This window comes from Ovis canadensis, chromosome 13 (genome assembly GCF_042477335.2).
Source record: "Ovis canadensis isolate MfBH-ARS-UI-01 breed Bighorn chromosome 13, ARS-UI_OviCan_v2, whole genome shotgun sequence".
NCBI lineage: Eukaryota > Metazoa > Chordata > Mammalia > Artiodactyla > Bovidae > Ovis > Ovis canadensis.
Window position 1 is genome coordinate 94,093,624 of NC_091257.1, and position 19,655 is coordinate 94,113,278.

General features: G+C 50.9%; 1 protein-coding gene across 2 annotated transcripts in view; it reads left to right on the forward strand.

Annotated features, from left to right (window-relative positions):
• The first annotated feature begins 2,406 nt into the window (after positions 1–2,406).
• BCAS4 (breast carcinoma amplified sequence 4) overlaps positions 2,407–19,655 on the forward strand; it is a 60,140-nt gene continuing 42,891 nt past the window's right edge. Inside the window, exon 1 of one of the 2 annotated variants that reach the window (XM_069548827.1) lies at positions 2,407–3,108. In XM_069548827.1, the coding sequence (XP_069404928.1) occupies positions 3,019–3,108 (90 nt within the window). In that variant the 5' untranslated portion in view covers positions 2,407–3,018. The remainder of the gene's footprint in view (positions 3,109–19,655) is intronic. The other variant, XM_070289263.1, reaches the window with a different exon arrangement.

Sequence of the window (19,655 nt, forward strand, 5' to 3'; positions counted from 1 at the left end):
GCTGCGGCGCTCCCTCGGGGGTCGCGGGGCCCGCCAGCGCGCCCGCAGCCCCGGCGGGGAGGGAGCGGGCGGGCAGGAGGCCGGAGCGGCTCGGAGCGCGGCTCGGGCGCCAGGGGGAGCTCGCGAGCGCGCCGCGCCCCCGTCCCCGCAGCTGGTTCAGACTGGTTCGGGCAGGGTGCGGCCCGGCGGGCTGCATTCCAGGCCGCGGGCGCGCCGCCGGCTCCGGGGTCGCCCCGAGCGCCTCCGGGGGCCCGGGGAGACTTGTTTGTAATTGTCTTCTTTGTTTCAGATCATTCATTTGGCCCCCACGGGGGCTCCTGAGCCCGCCGACACTCCCTGGGCTATCCTGTGTGTCCTGCGTGCATCTCAGGCAACCGCAGAGCTTTCCAGAGTGCCCCCGCCCAGCGCCCCTTCTCCCCAAAGCCTCCGAAAGCTGGGGTGGGGCCCCGGGCAGCTGCATTTTAAGCAAAATGTTTCTCAGGCATCATTACACTGGGGGTGGGGGCGGGGAGAGTAGGAGGGGGGGAAAGACTGGAAGCAAAAATGACTTGGCAAAACAGCTTGGCCCAGGGTAGGAATCCCCTTGACGCTTGTGCAGAGCGAAGGTCTCTTCCCTCGACACCCCATCTCCAGGAAAAGGGGGTCGGGGTAGGCAGCGTTTTTAGCTAACACCCTAGGGTTTTGGTTTTTCTATTTTTTTCCCCCTCCAATGAGTCATATTGGGCATCTTTAAAGTTTAAATACTGTAACAAGCATCAGCGGAAGAAATAGAACACTAGGAATACATAATTGAAACCCCTCTCGTACCCTCCCGTTTCCTCTCCGCCACCCCAAAGTAACCAGTTTCCCGAATGTGGCGCCGCACCCCCGTGCACAGCTTTATACTTTGACTCCATATGTCTGTATCCATAAACAATATATAGTGCGATTTCGCGTGTTTTAAAAACTTTATGTTAATGGCAGCGTGCCCTACAGAGCCTTCTGTGACTGGCCTCCCCCCCCCCCCCCTTCTCTTTTTCTTAGCATTGTGTTTTTGACATTCCTCCATCAAGGGAAGTTTGCTGCCCTTAGGCCTGTTTGGCTAATCTGAAGCCGGTTTCGTGCGCAGGGGTGAGGGCTGGCTGTCTTGTGTGATGCAGAAGAGCTCTGGGCATCAGACGCCTCGGGACAGCAATGAATGTCCAAGTGCAGGTTCAGTAAGTTTCTATTAAATCCTCTCCCTTAGCACCTGAGGCCCAAGTCTTGGCCAAGAATTTTCCAGAATATTCCTCTGGCCCGAAAGCCTGGCTATTTGGGTGGCGGTGTAAAGCAATTAGCAGTGGACAGCTGTGGAAGGGGGAAGATGGATTACCCAAAAGACACACCAAGCCTATGGTCTCGCCCCCCCTACCTAAGCTTGTCGGATAAAATACAAATTCAGATTTAACAGGATGAGGATAAGGGGAGTCCTGTATACTTATTTTTGCCCTAAGCCGAGCCCCATTTTTAAAAGACGACAATCTAACACTTTAAAAGAAAAATAATCAGGAAAAATTAGACTGCTAGACCTCTGGATACCTCCTTACATTTTTAAAAACTTGACTCACTAGCAGGTCCATCTAGTCAAAGCTATGGGTTTTTTAGTAATCATGTATGGATGTGAGAGTTGGACCATAAAGAAGGCTGAGCGCTGAAGACTAGATGCTTCTGAACTATCGTGCTGGAGAAGACTCTTGAGAGCCCCTTGGACAGCAGGGAGATCCAACCAGTCAATCCTAAAGGAAATCAACCCTGAATAGTCACTGGAAGGACTGAAGCTGAAGCTGAAGCTCCAATACTTTGGCCACCTGATGCAAAGAGCTGGAAAAGACCCTGATGCTGGGAAAGATTGAGGTGGGAGGAGAAGGGGACAACAGCAGATGAGATGGTTAGATGGCATCACCGAATCAATGGACATGAGTTTTGAGCAAGCTCCAGTAGTTGGTGATGGACAGGGAGGCCTGGCGTCCTGCAGCCCATGGGGTTCCAAAGAGTCGGACATGACTGAGCGACTAAACAATCAAGGAGTCTAGACTAGCCTCTTAGGGGGTGGAGGTCAAATTCAGTGTGCTTAAGGATTCCGTGTGAAGTTTATTTTAAAATCTGCCCGGGGGAGGAAGAGGATCGCTACACCAAGCTTCCCTAACTTTTAGGACTGTCAGCCAGGCGCAAACAAGCTGTCCTAGGAGAGGCTTGGCGGGCGGCGTGATGGGGGAGGGGTGGTCTTTAAATGAAAGGCTTCTCTAAGATATCTGTTCTCTATCCTGAATGCACGCTGGAACCACCCGGGGAGCTTTACAAACTACTGATGCCCAAGCTCCACCTCCAGAGATTCTGGCTGAATAGGCCTGGGGTGAGGTCTGACTTCCGGACTTTTAGAAACTTCCCAGTTCAGTTCTGTCGCTCAGTCGTGTCTGACGCTCTGCGACCCAATGAACTGCAGCACACCAGGCTTCCCTGTCCTTCACCAACTCCCGGAGCTTGCTCAAACTCAGATTCTAAGGAATCGGTGATGCCCTCCAACTGTCTCATCCTCTGTTCCCTTCTCCTTCAGCAAACTCCCCGGGCCACAAGGAGCTGGGACCCGCTGCTCCACCGGATTTCAGTGCAACGGGGTAGTCTGTACCCACGGTTCTCAAACTCAGTGTTGTGTTAGAATCACCTGGCGCGCATCAAACCATGCGGATGGCCAGGTTCCAAGCCTAGAGACTGTGTGTGGCCTGGACGTGGGGCGTTTTAAAGGAGCCCCCGGTGATGGCCGTCTGGAAGCGAGTTTGAGACGCTGGTTTGCCAGGTGGTGCGGGGGCCGGGCGCAGGGAGCGCGGCGCGCCACTGGGCGGCGCTGCCCACTCGGCCCGTCGCTCCGCTCGGCGCGCACCGGCCCCGCCTCCGCCAGGCGGGCCGCGGGGCGTGCCGCGGGCCGGGGGCGGGGCTCCGAGGCCGGGACGCGGCGTCGGGCTCCCGGGCAGCCTCCGCCGGCTGGACCGTGCCTCGCTCGTGATGCTGCTCGTGGACGCCGATCGGCCGGAGCCCGTGCGCGGCGGGGCGCGCGAGCTCGCCGTCTTCCTGACCCCCGAGCCCGGGGCCGAGGTAGGGGACGCGGCTGGAAGTGGGGGAAGCGGGTCTCGGGGTTGGGGGTGTCCAGGGCCGCGCGCCCCAGCGGGGGAGTGGACGAATAGGGGTGGGGGGACCGCTGAGCGCTGAGCCCGGACCCTCGGCTTCCCTGCAGCTTTCTCTCGTACCTGGCGCTGGGGCTCCGGGGACGCACGGGAGGCCCCGGGGTCCCTCCTCGGCGGCGCGGTGGCTGCCCAGGGTCACCCAGAGATGCGCGTCAGGTCGCTCCCGCCCCGTCCTCCAGCCGACACGGCTCTCAGGGGCCCAGACTCGCCTCCCATCCTTACCTGAGCACCCCCTCTCCCCGAACCCCTCTCCCAGAATCCCGGCATTCGCCGGGACGCCAGAGGGAGGCGCGCTCAGAGCTGATGCCCTTTGCAAACCCAGGCCCTCGGGGCGGCGAGCCCTGGTCCCGCCTCTGCCCGCGCGCTTGGCCTGCTCGGCTCTGAGCTGACGCCAGATTCCCGCAGGAGGCAGGCAGGCTGCGTCTGTGAGGATGCACCCGGCCTCGGTCCGCTTCTGTTGCTAGGAGGAAAAATACCTCATCTCTGGCTGTTCTTGCTGTTTTAAACGCACAGAATAAAAAGTAGGTCTAACGCTGGATTCTTTATCTTCCAGCTGAAGCCAGTATGTTGATAGGGCCATGAGAAAGTTATTTACCCAAGTTCACCCGGACTTATTTAGGGCCGGAAACTCAACCCATTCTCTTTTAAAATGTCAGAAGTGGTCCGCAAGTATTTAAAATAAAGAGGAAGCACCTTCTATCTTTCTCTCTCACCCCAGTTCTGGTTCCCAGAGATAACCATCTTCCTCAGTTTGGTGTACATCATGCCAAGCATATTAAAAATGCATTTACAAATGTAAGTAGGCGTATGTACTATTAATTATACATAATTAGTTTTTACAAAAAACCCGCTTGATACTAGAATGCTGTTCTGCAACTTGCTTTTCGTTATTCAGAATAGCATGGACAAATAGGAAGTGACTTAATGGCAAGGCACAGGGCATCTTTTCAGGGTGATGAGAATGTTCTGGAATTACTGCCTATGGTTGCACAACTTTGTGAATTCACTGAACACCACAGAATTGTACACTTTAAAAGGTTAAATTTTATAGTATGTGAATTCTATCTCAGTTTAAAAAATAGTATGGACATATTTCCATGTCAGAATGTAAGAGCTGTCCAATAGAAACATAATTTGAGCCAAATAGGAGCCAATAATTTTATTTTTTTAACATTTTAAATATTCTAGGAGCCATACAAAAGGGGAGAAGAAACAGGTGAAATTGTCAATATATTTTCCCCAGTTTTATGGAGAGCTAATTGACATACAATGCTATAAGATTAAGATGTACAAGTTTCAATTTATTTAAAATAACTATCCAAAATGTCCTTTCAGCATGTCATCAATGTAAAAAGAATTCAACGATATATAAATTCAAGATACACTTATTTGCTGGGGACAGTTTGAATAATGAGTAAACTATAGTGCCAGTGAAGTTGCTCAGTCGTGTCCGACTCTTTGGGATCCCATGGACTGTAGCCTACCAGACTCCTCCATCCATGGAATTTTCCACGAAAGAGAACTGGAGTGGGTTGCCATTTCCTTCTCCATCAATGAGATTTTTGCATTCTCTTCTTTGGACTACGTTTTCAAAACCAGGCTTGGGATATTAAGCTCACAACACACCAAGGTGTGGACCAGCCACATTTAATAGTCCTAAGGGCTTCCCTGGGGGCTCAGCTGGTAAAGAACCTGCCTGCAATATGGGAGACCTAGGCTCGATCCCTGGGTTGGGAAGATCCCCTGGAGAAGGGAAAGGCTACAGTACTCTGGCCTGGAGAATTCCATGGACTGTATAGTACAAGGTGTCGCAAAGAGTCGGACACAACTGAGCGTCTTTCACTTTCAATAGTCGTAAGAGGCTGGCAGCTTCCATGTTGGAGAGTGTAAGGTCTTCATCATTCTTCACCTTTCTAGTGTCCTGCCATTACATAATGTTGTTCAGTTGGCAAGTCGTGTCCAGCTCTTTGTGACCCCATAGACTGCAGCATGCCAGGCCTCCCCGTCCCTCACCATCTTCCAGAGTTTGCTCAGAATCGTGGCCTCTGAGTCAGTGATGCCATCCAACCATCTCTGCCACCCTCTATTCTGTCTTGTCTTTAGTCTCTCCCAACATCAGGGTCTTTTCCAGTGAGTCGACTGTTTACATCAGGTGGCCATAGTATTGGAGCTTCAGCATCAGTCTTCCAATTAGTATTCAGGGTTGATTTCCTTTAGGATTGACTGGTTTGGTCTCCTTGCTGAGAAAACCCTCAAGGGTCTTCTCCAGCACCACAGTTCGAAAACATCAGTTCTTTGGCACTCAGCCTTCTTTATGGTCCAGCTGTCACACCCATACATGCCTACCATTATGTAATAACCCCTCCTATTTTCTGAGCATATACTGTGTGCCAGTGGCATGCTGAACTCTGTTCGTGGACTGTGTCATCGCATCCTGGCAGTGACCCAGGAGCTAGGATGTTGCTGTGTCAACCTCATAACTGTGAAACCTGAGAGCCTCACCAAATAAGCAACATCCTGTGGCTCTCTGGTCATTTCTGAACCACGCCCCCAGGCACGGGCATTGAGGCTGTGTACCTGCTTAAGGATTTAAGTAACCTGAGCGTCTTTCTTGTTCTTTTTCCACCTTACTCTCAGCAGCAAGACGTCATTGTGCCCAGGGGCTCAGCCTCATTTTGTCTGATTAGGGACAGCCTCCAGGAGAAGCAGCATGCATTCACTTCCTTTGCTCACTCGGGGCTCTCTCTAACTCAGACATGAGCTGGCTCATGCTCATTTGTAAGGGCTGTAATGAAGAGCCGAACTCCCTGTAGCTCCACGCGGCAATAAAGGCACTTCGAGCTCTTGCTGAAGTTTATTTACCAAAAGGAGCAAAAACTGCCCGGGTGGAGTCACTTGCAGCATCTACTTAAAGCTTAATTCATTAGCAGTTCCCCCGTGCTGCAGCTGTTTATAAAGATGGGCAAATGAGCTGGGAAAGGGAAGCCTGGTTTGGGATCAGGCCTGGGTGCCTGGAGCCTCCTGTAGCAGCCCCTGTGCTCGGGCCACTTTGGGTTTTTAAATGGAGCGGTCGGAGTCTCAGACCCTAGTTCTGGGGGTGCCCTGGAGTTCTTAGGGAGGTGGGTCCTTCAACGCCTCAAACCCGTGCTGTGTTTGAGGGGGTGAACCACACAAGGGCCCCCCTTTCTTGGCCCTACTCTCAGACAGTAAACGTGTAACACACAAAACCTCTGCGTTGTGATGAACGCCGTGGAGAATGCAGCCTGGGTGATGTGGTAGAGAGTGTCTGGGAGACTTGGGTGGGGAAGGCCTCTCCAAACCCCCGAGGGATGTGCGGGGAAGAGGGAGCACAGAGCACTCCAGGAGGCTGAGTAGCAGAGGGACCCCCACTTTGTCTGGAAGTGGTCAGGGAGGGCTTCCCTGAGGCGACATCAGTTTGGGCTGAGCTCTGAAGCATGAACAGGAGTTGACCAGCCTGAGAAGGAGGAGAAAAATGTCCCAGGCAGAGGAAACAGAACTTGCAAAGGCCCTGGGGTGGGATGAAGCAGGGTAGTCATGAGGGGAGAAGAGCAGCAGGTAGAAGCGGGGGGCGGGGGTGGGTGGGCAGTGGGGCAGGGTGGGGTTGGGCAGTGGGGCAGGCTGGGGCCAGTGAGAGGACCAGAAAGAGGACTTTGCACTGCCTCCCTGGGTGGAGGAGCCACTGAAGGGCTGAGTGTTGACCAGTCGACCAGGAAGCATTTCACTCTTTCTAGGGCCTTTGGGTTTTTCTGTCCGACCAACTTTTTGTGCTTTACTTTCCCTTTCTGATTTGAACTTCCTCTTTTGGGGGAACTTTCAGGCAGGGTCTCTGGAAGCTGCTTCAGGATGGCAGGGAGAGAAAGAGATGTTTGCCTCTTGGGGGCTCTCCTGGATGGCTGAGTCCTGATACCCACCCAGCGGGGAATTCCTGACAAGACTCAGAGTTCCATTTGGTTCCTGTGCTGGGATGCAGGACAGGTTTGGGCCCACAGATGGGGTTCATGGTCTGCCTGGAAGGAAGTAAAGGACTTCGCTTGCTCACACTTGCTCAGCCTGAGTGGGCAGAGATGAGAGGGGAGAGTTAACCCGTGGATGAGGTCCCGGGCTGCAAACTGGTGGCCCAGGGGCTGAATCCAGAACTCTGATATGATTGGTTCCCTTCACGGAGGGGTTCTTTTTTGTTGTTGTTTAATCCTTTTTTCACAAAGGGGTTCTTAAATGGAGAATTTTCATGAAAAAAAAATCTGAGTTTCTTGTTTGTTTAAAATAACGGACACAAAAAATAAAATAACGGACAGTCTGGAAACCCTCGGTCCCTGTTTTCTAGTCGTGGTCTCCTGTTTGCTGCAGTCCCCACCCCTCCTTATTGTCCCCCTCTACTGAAGCTGGTGTCAGTTACCACTTACCTTTGTGCTTGAACCTGTGACGTTCCTGTAGTCATGATAAGAGGAGAGGAAACTCTTTCTCCAAACCAGGAGTCTGGACTGAAATAGGAAGACATGAATTAGCCCCAAATGCCCTTGGGTCTCAAGACAAAATGTAGACGAGACCGTTTCTTTGTGGAAGCAGAGACTGTTTATTGTGTCCAACCTGTAGACCCCACGTGCCTCTGGGAGCCCTGGCATTTGTCTTATTCTTGTGACCTACTAGTCCCCTTTCTGCTTTCAAATTTTGGGTGTTCAGATTAGAACTCTGTGGGTAGGTTCCAGGGCACAGGCTACTGTGTTTTGAGATATAGTTCTGGGTTAGTTTATTCCTCTGATCCTTATGGTGGAGTTGCTGCGGGCCAGACAGTGTGCCGAGCACAGGGGAGAGGCCAGCGAGATAGATGCAGTGCCTGCCCTCGAGCACAGGAGATGAGCCGGCTAGGAACGATCCTACAGAGTAGCGAAAGGTGGTATATGCCCCAGAGGAGACACCTGGGGGCTGCGATGGAGACACACAGGGAGGACTGGAAGGAACCACCAGGCAGAGATCTGGCATTGTGCGTGTGGCTAGAAGCAAGGAAAAATGATGACCCAGGAGGTGCCCGAGTGGGTGGACCTCAGTGATCAAGGAGAGAGTGGGCAGGGCCCAAAGGGAGGAGTCTGGAATTCGATTCTAGGGGGTCATGGATGGAAGCTGTGAGCAGAGCCGAGCTGGGTGTGAGCAGGAGAAAGACAGGATCCGATCTGTGGACGTAGTGCAGTGCCAGAACGAGTTGGAGGGGCTGGCGCAGCCGCAGGGGGATCGCAGATGTGGACATCCAGGTGGACATGGGTCGAGCTGGCCAGGCTCCCTGAATCGGAGCCTTCGGGGGTGTGAGAGTCAAGGCCAAAGTGGGCGCTTGGAGAAAGGTAGTGTTTCTCAGAAGACAGTTCGTGTTTCCCTGGGCTGAACTGTCCAGCAGCGGAAGGACCCATTCCCGACTGAACAGTCTATTATCACAGGACATCTGGGCTTTGCGGGTGGGTCACCTTGGAACCGTCGCTAAAAGCTCCCAGTCTGCTGATTCTCAGCACTAACCAAGAAGCTTGGAAACAGAGTCCCAAAGGTGGGAAGTAACGCTGGTGCCCACCCGTGCGGGCTGGTCACGTAAGGATGCTTCTGCACAGTAGATGGCTCATGGTTGGAGCAGGAGCCGCTCTGAACACACCATTCTGGAGCCAGGGGAGAAAAGGAGATGCTCAGAGGTGTGTGTGGTGTAAATAAAAACTTTAAGGGCAAAAACCACTTACTTCATGCACCTGTAACTGGCTCAGATCATGAACTCCTTATTGCCAAATTCAGACTTAAATTGAAGAAAGTAGGGAAAACAGCTAGACCATTCAGGTATGACCTAAATCAAATCCCTTATGATTATACAGTGGAAGTGAGAAATAGATTTAAGTGTGTTTAGGTGTGATAGATAGAGTGCCTGATGAACTATGGAATGAGGTTCGTGACATTGTACAGGAGACAGGGATCAAGACCATCCCCATGGAAAAGAAATGCAAAAAAGCAAAATGGCTGTCTGGGGAGGCCTTACAAATAGCTGCGAAAAGAAGAGAGGCGAAAAGCAAAGGAGAAAAGGAAAGATATAAGCATCTGAATGCAGAGTTCCAAAGAATAGCAAGAAGAGATAAGAAAGCCTTTTTTCAACAATCAATGCAAAGAAATAGAGGAAAACAACAGAATGGGAAAGACTAGAGATCTCTTCAAGAAAATTAGAGATACCAAGGGGACATTTCATGCAAAGATGGGCTCGATAAAGGACAGAAATGGTATGGACCTAACAGAAGCAGAAGATATTAAGAAGAGGTGGCAAGAATACACGGAAGAACTGTACAAAAAAGATCTTCACGACCCAGATAATCATGATGATGTGATCACTAATCTAGAGCCAGACATCTTGGAATGTGAAGTCAAGTGGGCCTTAGAAAGCATCACTACGAACAAAGCTAGTGGAGGTGATGGAATTACAGTTGAGCTGTTTCAAATCCTGAAAGATGATGTTGTAAAAGTGCTGCACTCAATATGCCAGCAAATTTGGAAAACTCAGCCATGGCCACAGGACTGGAAAATGTCAGTTTTCATTCCAATCCCAAAGAAAGGCAATGCCAAAGAATGCTCAAACTACCGCACAATTGCACTCATCTCACATGCTAGTAAAGTAATGCTCAAAATTCTCCAAGCCAGACTTCAGCAATACGTGAACCGTGAACTCGCTGATGTTCAAGCTGGTTTTAGAAAAGGCAGAGGAACCAGAGATCAAATTGCCAACATCCGCTGGATCATGGAAAAAGCAAGAGAGTTCCAGAAAAACATCTATTTCTGCTTTATTGACTATGCCAAAGCCTTTGACTGTGTGGATCACAATAAACTGCGGAAAATTCTTCAAGAGATGGGAATACCAGACCACCTAACCTGCCTCTTGAGAAATCTGTATGCAGGTCAGGAAGCAACAGTTAGAACTGGACATGGAACAACAGACTGGTTCCAAATTGGAAAAGGAGTACGTCAAGCCTGTATATTGTCACCCTGCTTATTTAACTTATATGCAGAGTACATCATGAGAAATGCTGGACTGGAAGAAACACAAGCTGGAATCAAGATTGCCGGGAGAAATATCAATAACCTCAGATATGCAGATGACACCACCCTTATGGCAGAAAGTGAAGAGGAGCTAAAAAGCCTCTTGATGAAAGTGGAAGAGGAGAGTGAAAAAGTTGGCTTAAAGCTCAACATTCAGAAAACGAAGATCATGGCATCTGGTCCCATCACTTCATGGGAAATAGATGGGGAAACAGTGGAAACAGTGTCAGACTTTATTTTGGGGGGCTCCAAAATCACTGCAGATGGTGACTGCAGCCATGAAATTAAAAGACGCTTACTCCTTGGAAGAAAAGTTATGACCAACCTAGATAGCATATTCAAAAGCAGAGACATTACTTTACCGACTAAGGTCCATCTAGTCAAGGCTATGGTTTTTCCTGTGGTCATGTATGGATGTGAGAGTTGGACTGTGAAGAAGGCTGAGCGCCGAAGAATTGATGCTTTTGAACTGTGGTGTTGGAGAAGACTCTTGAGAGTCCCTTGGACTGCAAGGAGATCCAACCAGTCCATTCTGAAGGAGATCAACCCTGGGATTTCTTTGGAAGGAATAATGCTAAAGCTGAAACTCCAGTACTTTGGACACCTCATGCGAAGAATTGACTCATTGGAAAAGACTGATGCTGGGAGAGATTGGGGACAGGAGGAGAAGGGGAGAAGGGGACGACGGAGGATGAGATGGCTGGATGGCATCACGGACTCCATGGCCGTGACTCTGAGTGAACTCTGGGAGATGGTGATGGACAGGGAGGCCTGGTGTGCTGCAATTCATGGGGTCGCAAAGAGTCGGACACGACTGAGCAACTGAACTGAATAAATAAGAGATTAAGATAGATCCATCTCTAGGGGGTAGGGTGGAGTATGGTCAGCGTGTGAGCCCTGGTGTAGGGTGTGGTCCCCAACCTTCACCTCACATTGGCCTCATCTGCGGTCTCCACCAGCGACGAAGAGAGCTGCTGCCTGCCTCCCACCCCTGATACCCTCATTTCACTGGAGTGGGCACCTCCTGGGCACTGGAATGCTGAAAGCTTTCCAGCAGGATTGAAAAGCCCAGGGTTACCAAGACTGATTTGTCTGTTGGAAAGTCCCTGTGGCTGCTGACTGTTGGGGGCACCCGGGAGGCAGCCCAGGCCTGGGGATCTGGACTTGTAAGCCCTCTCCAGAGATTCTGATGGTCAGCCTGGTGGGTAGCTCAAACCTCGCCCCCCTGCAAGCGGGACCTGCTGCAGGCCTGGAGTGCTGGCTCCCCACCACTTGCAGAGGGCAGAAAACCCTTCGATCCTGCCTGCTGCAGTGTCTATAGCACTGGCTACTGACTCCTCGCGTATCCATTGAAGCAGCATCCTTTGCAGATGTATGCCCCCTGACCCCATCAGCACCCCTGCCCTGGTCAGGCTGCGTGGTGGGAGGTCAGCTCAAGAGCCATAGGGCCTGGGTTCGGATCTCAGCCCTGCCCCCCGTCCGCCCGTCCTCCTGAGCTGTGGGGTTGGGTGAGGTGATGCGCGGGTGATGCTTGGCTCGGAGTCTGGCCCACAGTAAGTGATCAGTGGCATTAGATACGATTATCCATTTATTCATTCTGTAGGTGTTTCTGGAACCGGTACTGGGTGTGGACCCCGAACCAGGTGCTGGAAAGTAAGAGTGCAAAGGAGGCGCGCCCACCCACAGGGCTCTGCGAACAGGTGGGGGAGGGGGTGGGACACGCCCTCTGATAATTCTACTGATAATTCTACTTTGTGTTTGCAGGAGGGCGATTTCAGCCTCCACTTGTGCAGAAGATGGTGAGTTCTTCTCACTAGCATGACCTCCTGGAGGCCTGGAAGTCCAGGGCTAACTTTCTCTATCTGTGTACATGAGGCCAACCGTAGACACCAATTTTTGGTTTGCAAAGCATAGTCGCTCCTTGCATGGTCCACATGAGCCCCCGGTTCTCTTAAACTGTTTCAGGATCTGAATTGATTCCTTGAGGCAAATGTGGTGGACATTTGGCCTGTGGGTTCCTCTAAGTGGATTGGAGTTGATTTGACTTTAAATAATTGTATTTATTTATTTATTTTTGGCTGTGCTGGGTCTTTGTTGACCCACAGGCTTTTCTCTGCTTGTGGCGAGCCAGGGCCTCCTCTCGGGCTGTGGTGTGCGGGCTTCTCCTTGCGGTGGTTTCTCTGTTGCAGATCACGGATTCTGGGGAGCGTGGGCTGCAGCAGTTGCAGCTCCCAGACTCCAGAGCACGGGCTCAGCAGTTTTGACAGACCCGCTTCATTGCTCCTCTGCCTGTGGGATCTCCCTGGATCAGGCTTCCCTGGTGGCTCAGCTGGTAAAGAATCCGCCTGCCACGTGGGAGACCTGGGTTCGATCCTTGGGTTGGGAAGATCCCCTGCGCAAGGGAAAGGCTACCCACCCCAGTATTCTGGCCTGGAGAATCCCATGGACTGTGTGGTCCATAGTGTCACAAAGAGTCGGCACGACTGAGCAACTTTCACTTCACCCCTGCACTGGCAGGTGAATTCTTTACCACTGAGCCACTAGGGAAGCCCGGAGCTGATTCTCTTTAAATAGGTTTTGTTTAAAAATAAAAAATGTGTGCACACGGTACAGAATCCAAAGGTCCCCGTGACCACGGAGCGATGCGTGAGGCCCCGCCCCGCCCATGGCCCCGCCCCCACGGCATCTTGCTGTCTTCACTCGCTGTGCCTTAGCTTTACACGTGAGCGCACAGCAAGCACGCCAATAGCTTCTAGCCGCCAAACAATCCCATTGTCGATCTGAATGGTAATTTAGGTAACCATTTCTCTCCTTTTGCGGTCACAGTCTATTACAATGAGTATTTCTGTACTTACATCATTCTGCGTTTGTGCAAATATGTCTGGAGGATATACCTCGCGGGGGATTTACAAGATCCAAGGATACAGGCTTTTAAAATTTAAGGGGAACGTCCTTGGTGGTCCAGCGTCGGAGAGTCTGCCTTCCGACGCAGGGTACTTGGGTTGGATCCCTGGTTAGGGAACTAAGATGCTGCATGCTGCGGGGCAGCTGAGCCTGTGTGCCACAGCTAAGGCCCAGTGCAGGCAAAGATCAATAAGTTAATCTTAAAAAAACATTTTTTTTTAGTTACTGTTGCCAAATTAACCTTCTTGTCAGGGTCAGGGCAAGAATAGTCAGCCCTTCCGGACATTTAGACGTCAAGGTCAAGCGTCCCTTGGGGACGGGAATGCTTACTTGGGCTGCCTAGAGGAAGGCGTTCCTGCGTCTCCTCTTTGGGAAGTGGATCATCATCTGATGGGCCAGCCCCTCTGGGTTTGAGATTCCAGCGCAAGGAAGGAGAGTGCCTTCCTTTGCTCTTTCCAGGCCTTCATTCGTGGCTGGCCCCAGGTCCCAGGATCTTTCTTTCCTGACATCAATCCAGCCCTTTCATCCTGTGCACAGAGACGAGACTGCTTCTGCTAAAGACCCTTGCTTTCCCTACCATCTGAAGGGGCCACCACGAGTGCTTTTGGAGAAGAGGAGGCGTTCCTAATTTGCCCGCCCTGGGTGTGGGCAGGGCTCACAGTCCTTGGGCTGGGCTCGTTTTCACTCCCATCCTGCACTCATGGACCGTGGCCTGGCCTGGCTGGGGGACAGAGGACAAGGTCAGGCCGAAGCACCAAGTGTCAAGCAAAAGCTGAACCCACCCCCACCCCCCAGACTTGGTCTGGCTGCACATGGGTGTCCTCTGGTTGGCCGGGTGATCTGATTTGTAAAATGCTAAGTAGATGCCAACCCTAAAAAAAGTGGAGTTTTCACATAAAAATCCTAACGTCTGGCTTTTCTGAAAATATTGTGATGAAAGGTGTAGATCTTCAGTGGCCTTGTCCAGGGCTGCGCGGACCTTGTGTTTTCTAGAAAGATTTTCCAGAGAGAAAGAGAGAGTGTGTGTAAGCAGTGTTGTTGTAATATAATTCACGTAATGTGCAGTCCACCCATTTAAAGTGTACAGTTTCATTCAGTTCAGTTCAGTCGCTCAGTTGTGTCCGACTCTTTGCGACCCCATGGACCACAGCATGCCAGGCCTCCCTGTCCAGCACCAACTCTTGGAGCTTGCTCAAACTCATGTCTGTCAAGTCAGTGATGCCACCTAACCATCTCATCCTCTGTCATCCCCTTCTCCTCCCACCCTCAATCTTTCCCCACATCAGGATCTTTTCTAATAAGTCAGTTCTTAATATCAGGTAGCCAAAGTATTGGACCTTTGGCCTCAATCCTACCAATGAACACCTGGGACTGATCTTCCTTAGGATGGACTGGTTTGATCTCCCTGCTGTCCAAGGGACTCTCAAGAGTCTTCTCCAACACCACAGTTCAAAAGCATCAATTCTTCAGTGCTCAGCTTTCTTGATGGTCCAACTCTCACATCCATACACAGGACTACTGGAAAAAACATAGCTTTGACTAGATGGACTTTTGTCACCAAAGGAATGTCTCTGCTTTTTAATATGCTGTCTAGGTTTGTCATAGTTTTTGTTCCAAGGAGCAAGCATCTTAATTTCATGGCTGCAGTCACCATCTGCAGTGATTTCGGAGGCTAAGAAAATAATCTGTCACTGTTTCCACTGTTTCCCCATCTATTTGCCATGAAGTGATGGGACCAGATGCCATGATCTTTGTTTTTTGAATGTTGAGTTTTAAGCTAGCTTTTTCACTCTCCTCTTTCACTTTCATCAAGAGGCTCTTTAGTTCCTCTTCACTTTCTGCCATAAGGGTGGTATCCTCATCATATCTGAGGTTATTGATATTTCTCCCGGCAATCTTGATTCCAGCTTGTGCTTCATCCAGCCCGGCAGTTCACATGATGTACTCTGAATATAAGTTGAATGAGCAGGGTGACAATATACAGCCTTGACATACTCCTTTTCCAATTTTGAACCAGTCTGTTGTTCCATGACCAGTTCTAACTGTTGCTTCTCGACCTGCATACAGATTTCTCAGGAGGCAGATACGGTGGTCTAATATTCCCATCTCTTTAAGAATTTTCCACAGTTTGTTGTGATCCACACGGTTAAAGGCTTTAGTAATTTCACTGCTTTTGGTTTATTCATAGGGTTGCACAACCGTTAACCACAAATCAATCTTAAAACACTTTTGTTATCCCCAGAAGAAACCCTGGCCCTCTTCACTCTCACACCACCAGGAAGCCCCTAACTGACTTTCTGTTTCTAAAGATGTGCCTGTTCTGGACATTTCATAGATGTTTGTGTTTTAAAGACTGATAAGCCAGAGGGGTGAAGGCCGCATTCAGCTTGCAGTGAGGCTTGCTTGCCCATCGTTGTTGTTCAGCTGCTCAGTTGTGTCCTTCTCTTTGCGACGCCCTGAACTGCAGCGCACCAGGCTTCCCTGTCCTTCACCATCTCCTGGAGCTTGACTGTCACAGTGTTTTTTTAGCTTTTTAGGTTAGTTGTCAGCATTTGCAAATTGGGAGAGTTTGTATAAAGACCTCTATCACCGTTCATCTTGAATAAAACCAGTTTTGGTGCGTTCCCACCTGGAATGATCTGCTCAAACCAAGCGGCAGCTGTCCTCTTTAGATGGGGTCAGAGGCCTTCTGTTTGCCACAGTCTCCACCCCTCCCTTTTGTCTTCCTGCCTGAGTGTCAGCTGCCATTTATTATCTTGCTGATGCTGCTATTTCTTAGAGAAAAGTAAAAGGTCTCTGTCACAAGTGGGAAACTGAAATAAGCAATGTGAGGAAAACACCGTCGTAAGCTTGGCTGCCTTCCCTAGTATTCATTTCCTGCCTGGCTTCCATCTCTTTATGAGTTTGGAGACCCTAGTGGGTCGCAATCCTCCCCTGTGTGGGTGGAGCACCTTGCCAAGAGTAACCGAGAGAAAGAACTTACCAGACCCTCTTCAGCTTCCAGCTCAAGACAGAAAAAGTCTGAGAAGTTCCCCCCCCACACACCCTTTCACGTGGAGAAACTGAGGCACAGGCATGGTCAGGGGCATCGTTAGGACTTCGCAGCAGGAATGGGAGAGCGGGACTCAGGCACCACTCATCAAGGCTGCGGTTCTCAGGCTGTCCCTCTTCCAAGAGAGCACTCTTCCTCCTTCCTCTGGCCTTTTTCTTTTCGCCTCCCTCCCCTCTTTCTTGCAACAAATATTCATGGAGCATTGTATTGGTTACCGGTTGCCAGGTAACAAACCATTCCCAACTTTAGTGGATAAAAACGACCCCCAGTTTAGAGTGCATGATTGTGCGGGTTGGCGGGCTCCTCTGAGCCATTCTCTCCTGTGGCACTGGGGGGGCTGCCTCACGGGGCTGCAGACAGCTGGGGGTCCGCGGCAGCCCAAGGTCCAACATGGCCTCACTCGTGTCAGGCGGTTGGTGCTGGCCGCCGGGCCGCGTCAGTTCTCCTCCACGGCCTCTCACTCTCCAAGACTGCTCTCGCTCTGTGGCCTCTCAGAAGACCGGAACTGCCTGCTGTTGTCTTTCAAGAGGGTGAGCCAGAAGCTGGCGGGTCTCTAGTCTCGGAAGTCAAACGTGGAGCAGTGCGTTGCTTCCACATTTTATTGGTCAAAGCAAGTCCCAGGCTAGTTCAGAGGTGGAAAGGAATGACGCTGCCTCCCCATGGGCAGAGAGGGGCAAGGTCATATTGCGAAAAGACACAGAGAGAGTTGGAAGGCTATCTTAGGAAACACAAGGACCTGCTATGTGCCAGGCATTATTTTAGGCCCTAGGGGCACCAAGGTAAATGAAACGAAAACCCCTGTTCACCAGGAGCTTTCATGCTGTTGAGGGAAGATGACAACAAATAAGTAAAATATGTAGGAAGTTAAATGTTGATACAGGCTAAAGAGAGAGAGAAACTGGTGCAGGATGGGGCATGGCAGGAAAGCCACAAGACCAGGGAAGGCCTCACGAAGGAGACTCATATGGGCAAAGGCTGGAAGGAAGTGTGAGATGAGCTTTGCCAGTGACAGGAACAGCAAGTGCAAAGGCCCTGGGGTGAGGACCATGGTTGGCGTGGTTGGTGGGGAGTGAGCAGTCAGAGATGAGGTCAGAGAGAGGTGGAGGGCTGGGATGGCGTGGGGCTGGGGAGGCCTCCAGTAGGTGTTTGCTGACTGAGGTGGAAGATACAATCAAAGTTAAGATATAATCCATGCAATATAAAATTTACCATTTTAGAGTACACAATTCAGTGTTTTTTAGTATATTCACTATGGTTGTGCAGACATCACCACAACCTAATTCCAGAACATTTCCATCACCCAAAAAAGAAGTCTCTTAACCACTAGCAATTATTCCCTGCTCCTCGCCACCCCCCACCGATTCCATGGGGGAGACAACCACTAACACACTTTCTGTCTCTGGGTTTGCCGCCTCTGGACGTTTCACACAAAAGGAATCGTGTAAGGATTATTTTCAAGGATTATCAACATTGCAGCGTGTATTAGCGCTTCATTCTTTTTTATGGCTGAAGGGTATTCCACCCTGTGCCCACGTCACATTTTGTTTGCCCATCCATCAGTTTATGAACATCAAGTTATTTCTACTGTGGGCTATTAGGAATAATGTAAACTTTTTTTTTTTTTTTGTAAGAACCTCTGTTTTCAGTTCTTTGGGGTCCATTGCTGAGTCATAGGGTAACTCTATGTTTAACCTTTAGAGGTTGGCCTCCAAACCAGGCTTGTTTCCAAAACAGCTGCACAATTTCACAGTCCCACCAGCAGTTGATGAGGGTTGCTTCATATTCTCACCAACATTTGTCACTTGCCGTTTTTGTGATTGTGGCCATCCTAGTGGCTGAGGATGGTAGAGTAGAAGATTCTGAGCTGAAGAGGGCTTTGGTTTTAACAGAATCTCTGAGGAACAGATTGAAGGGGAGCAAAAGAGGAAGGAGGGGACTAGTGAGGAACAGGCTACTGCAGTGGTCCCAGCAAGGGGGAGTGGTGCCTTGCACCAGAGTGGTGGGATCTGGGGTGTATTGTGAAGGCAGAACTGAGAGGGTTTGCATAGAGGATGGATAGGGTGGGGGGTGGGAAAGAAAGATGACCCAAGGATCCTCCCAGGTATTTGGCCTGAGCACCTGGACGATGGAGTTTCCACTTGTGGAGCCGGAGAAGAACAGATGGCGGAGGATCTTTTCGTGTTTCTTGTTCCAGTCGCTGGTGGACAGGGCCAGCCCCTTTTCGGTTTTTGGAACACTTGCCTGGGAAGCTTGGCTGGGAAGCCTGGCTTGGCACTTTGGGAGAAATCAGGGGGTGTGGCAGAAGGCAATAAATGCCATAATTCATACGTATTAAAAAATGCCCACCTGCTATCCCCGCCGGCCAAGCCCTGAATGTCACTTCAAGAGGAACCGCTTGCTTCCCTCCCCTCAGAGTGGGACAGTTTCTTCCCGGGGAGTTGCAAAGGATGGTGAAGGCATTCATGTTGCTTATGGGCTGGGTTAAAAAGGCATGTGGGTTGCAGCCTGCAGGAATCATATTTCTGGAGCCACTTTCTGGGAGCAAATTGTCCAGTGAATGATTTGTGGGGCACGGTGGGGTGGCTGATCCTCCCCTGTTGGTTGGGAATGTCTTAGGGCCTGTTCTTCGCTCAGCTGACCAGGCAGTCAGCAGATCATTTCTTCACTCCCCTCCTGCTGCTTTGTGACTGCCCTGGGTGCCAGGCGGAGGTCGGGGGGGTGGGGGGGGGCGGTGAGCGTGACTGTAGTTGACAGGCAGCATAAGACTGGTACACTTTCCCCCTCCCCAGAGAGCACCTTGGTCCTTACCAGCTTCTGAAGTCAGAGAGGTCAGACATTGGCTTCCGGATGTATTAGCTGTGTGACCTTGAGCAGGTGACTTAAGCTCTCTAATCCTCTGTTTCTCAATTCATAGAAAGAGGGAAATTGTGGCACCTGCAGAAGAGAGTTTTTGTGAGAATCAAAGGAGATAATTCATGTGCAGTGATTTGCCACTTCTTCTGTTGTCTAGTGGGACAGATTTATTCCTGCCTACGGTGCGCCCACGCCCTGTTAAAGGACTTAGCCACAGTATGAGGTCACCCTAGCAGCCCTGCCAAGTGAGTGTGGTCCCTCTTGTCCCGGGTGGGCCAACCCAGATGCCCAGTGGAAGCTGCTGGGATAAGGTCCCCCAGGTGGCAGAGGGAAGATGGGGTTGGAACTCAGGACTGACTTCCTTCCTGAGCATGCTCGGAGAGGTCCAGAGCTCTTCCTGTGAGCAAAAAACTGCATGTGTGTCTTGGGAAGAGGCCACCCAGCCAGTGGTCCTTCGTGTCCCTCTGGGGTTCCGTGTTCCCAGGCATGTTTGGACTGGGGGTATAGATCATCTCGGGGTTTCCCTGGTGGCTCAGATGGTAAAGAATCCGCCTGCAGTGCAGGAGACCTGGGTTTGA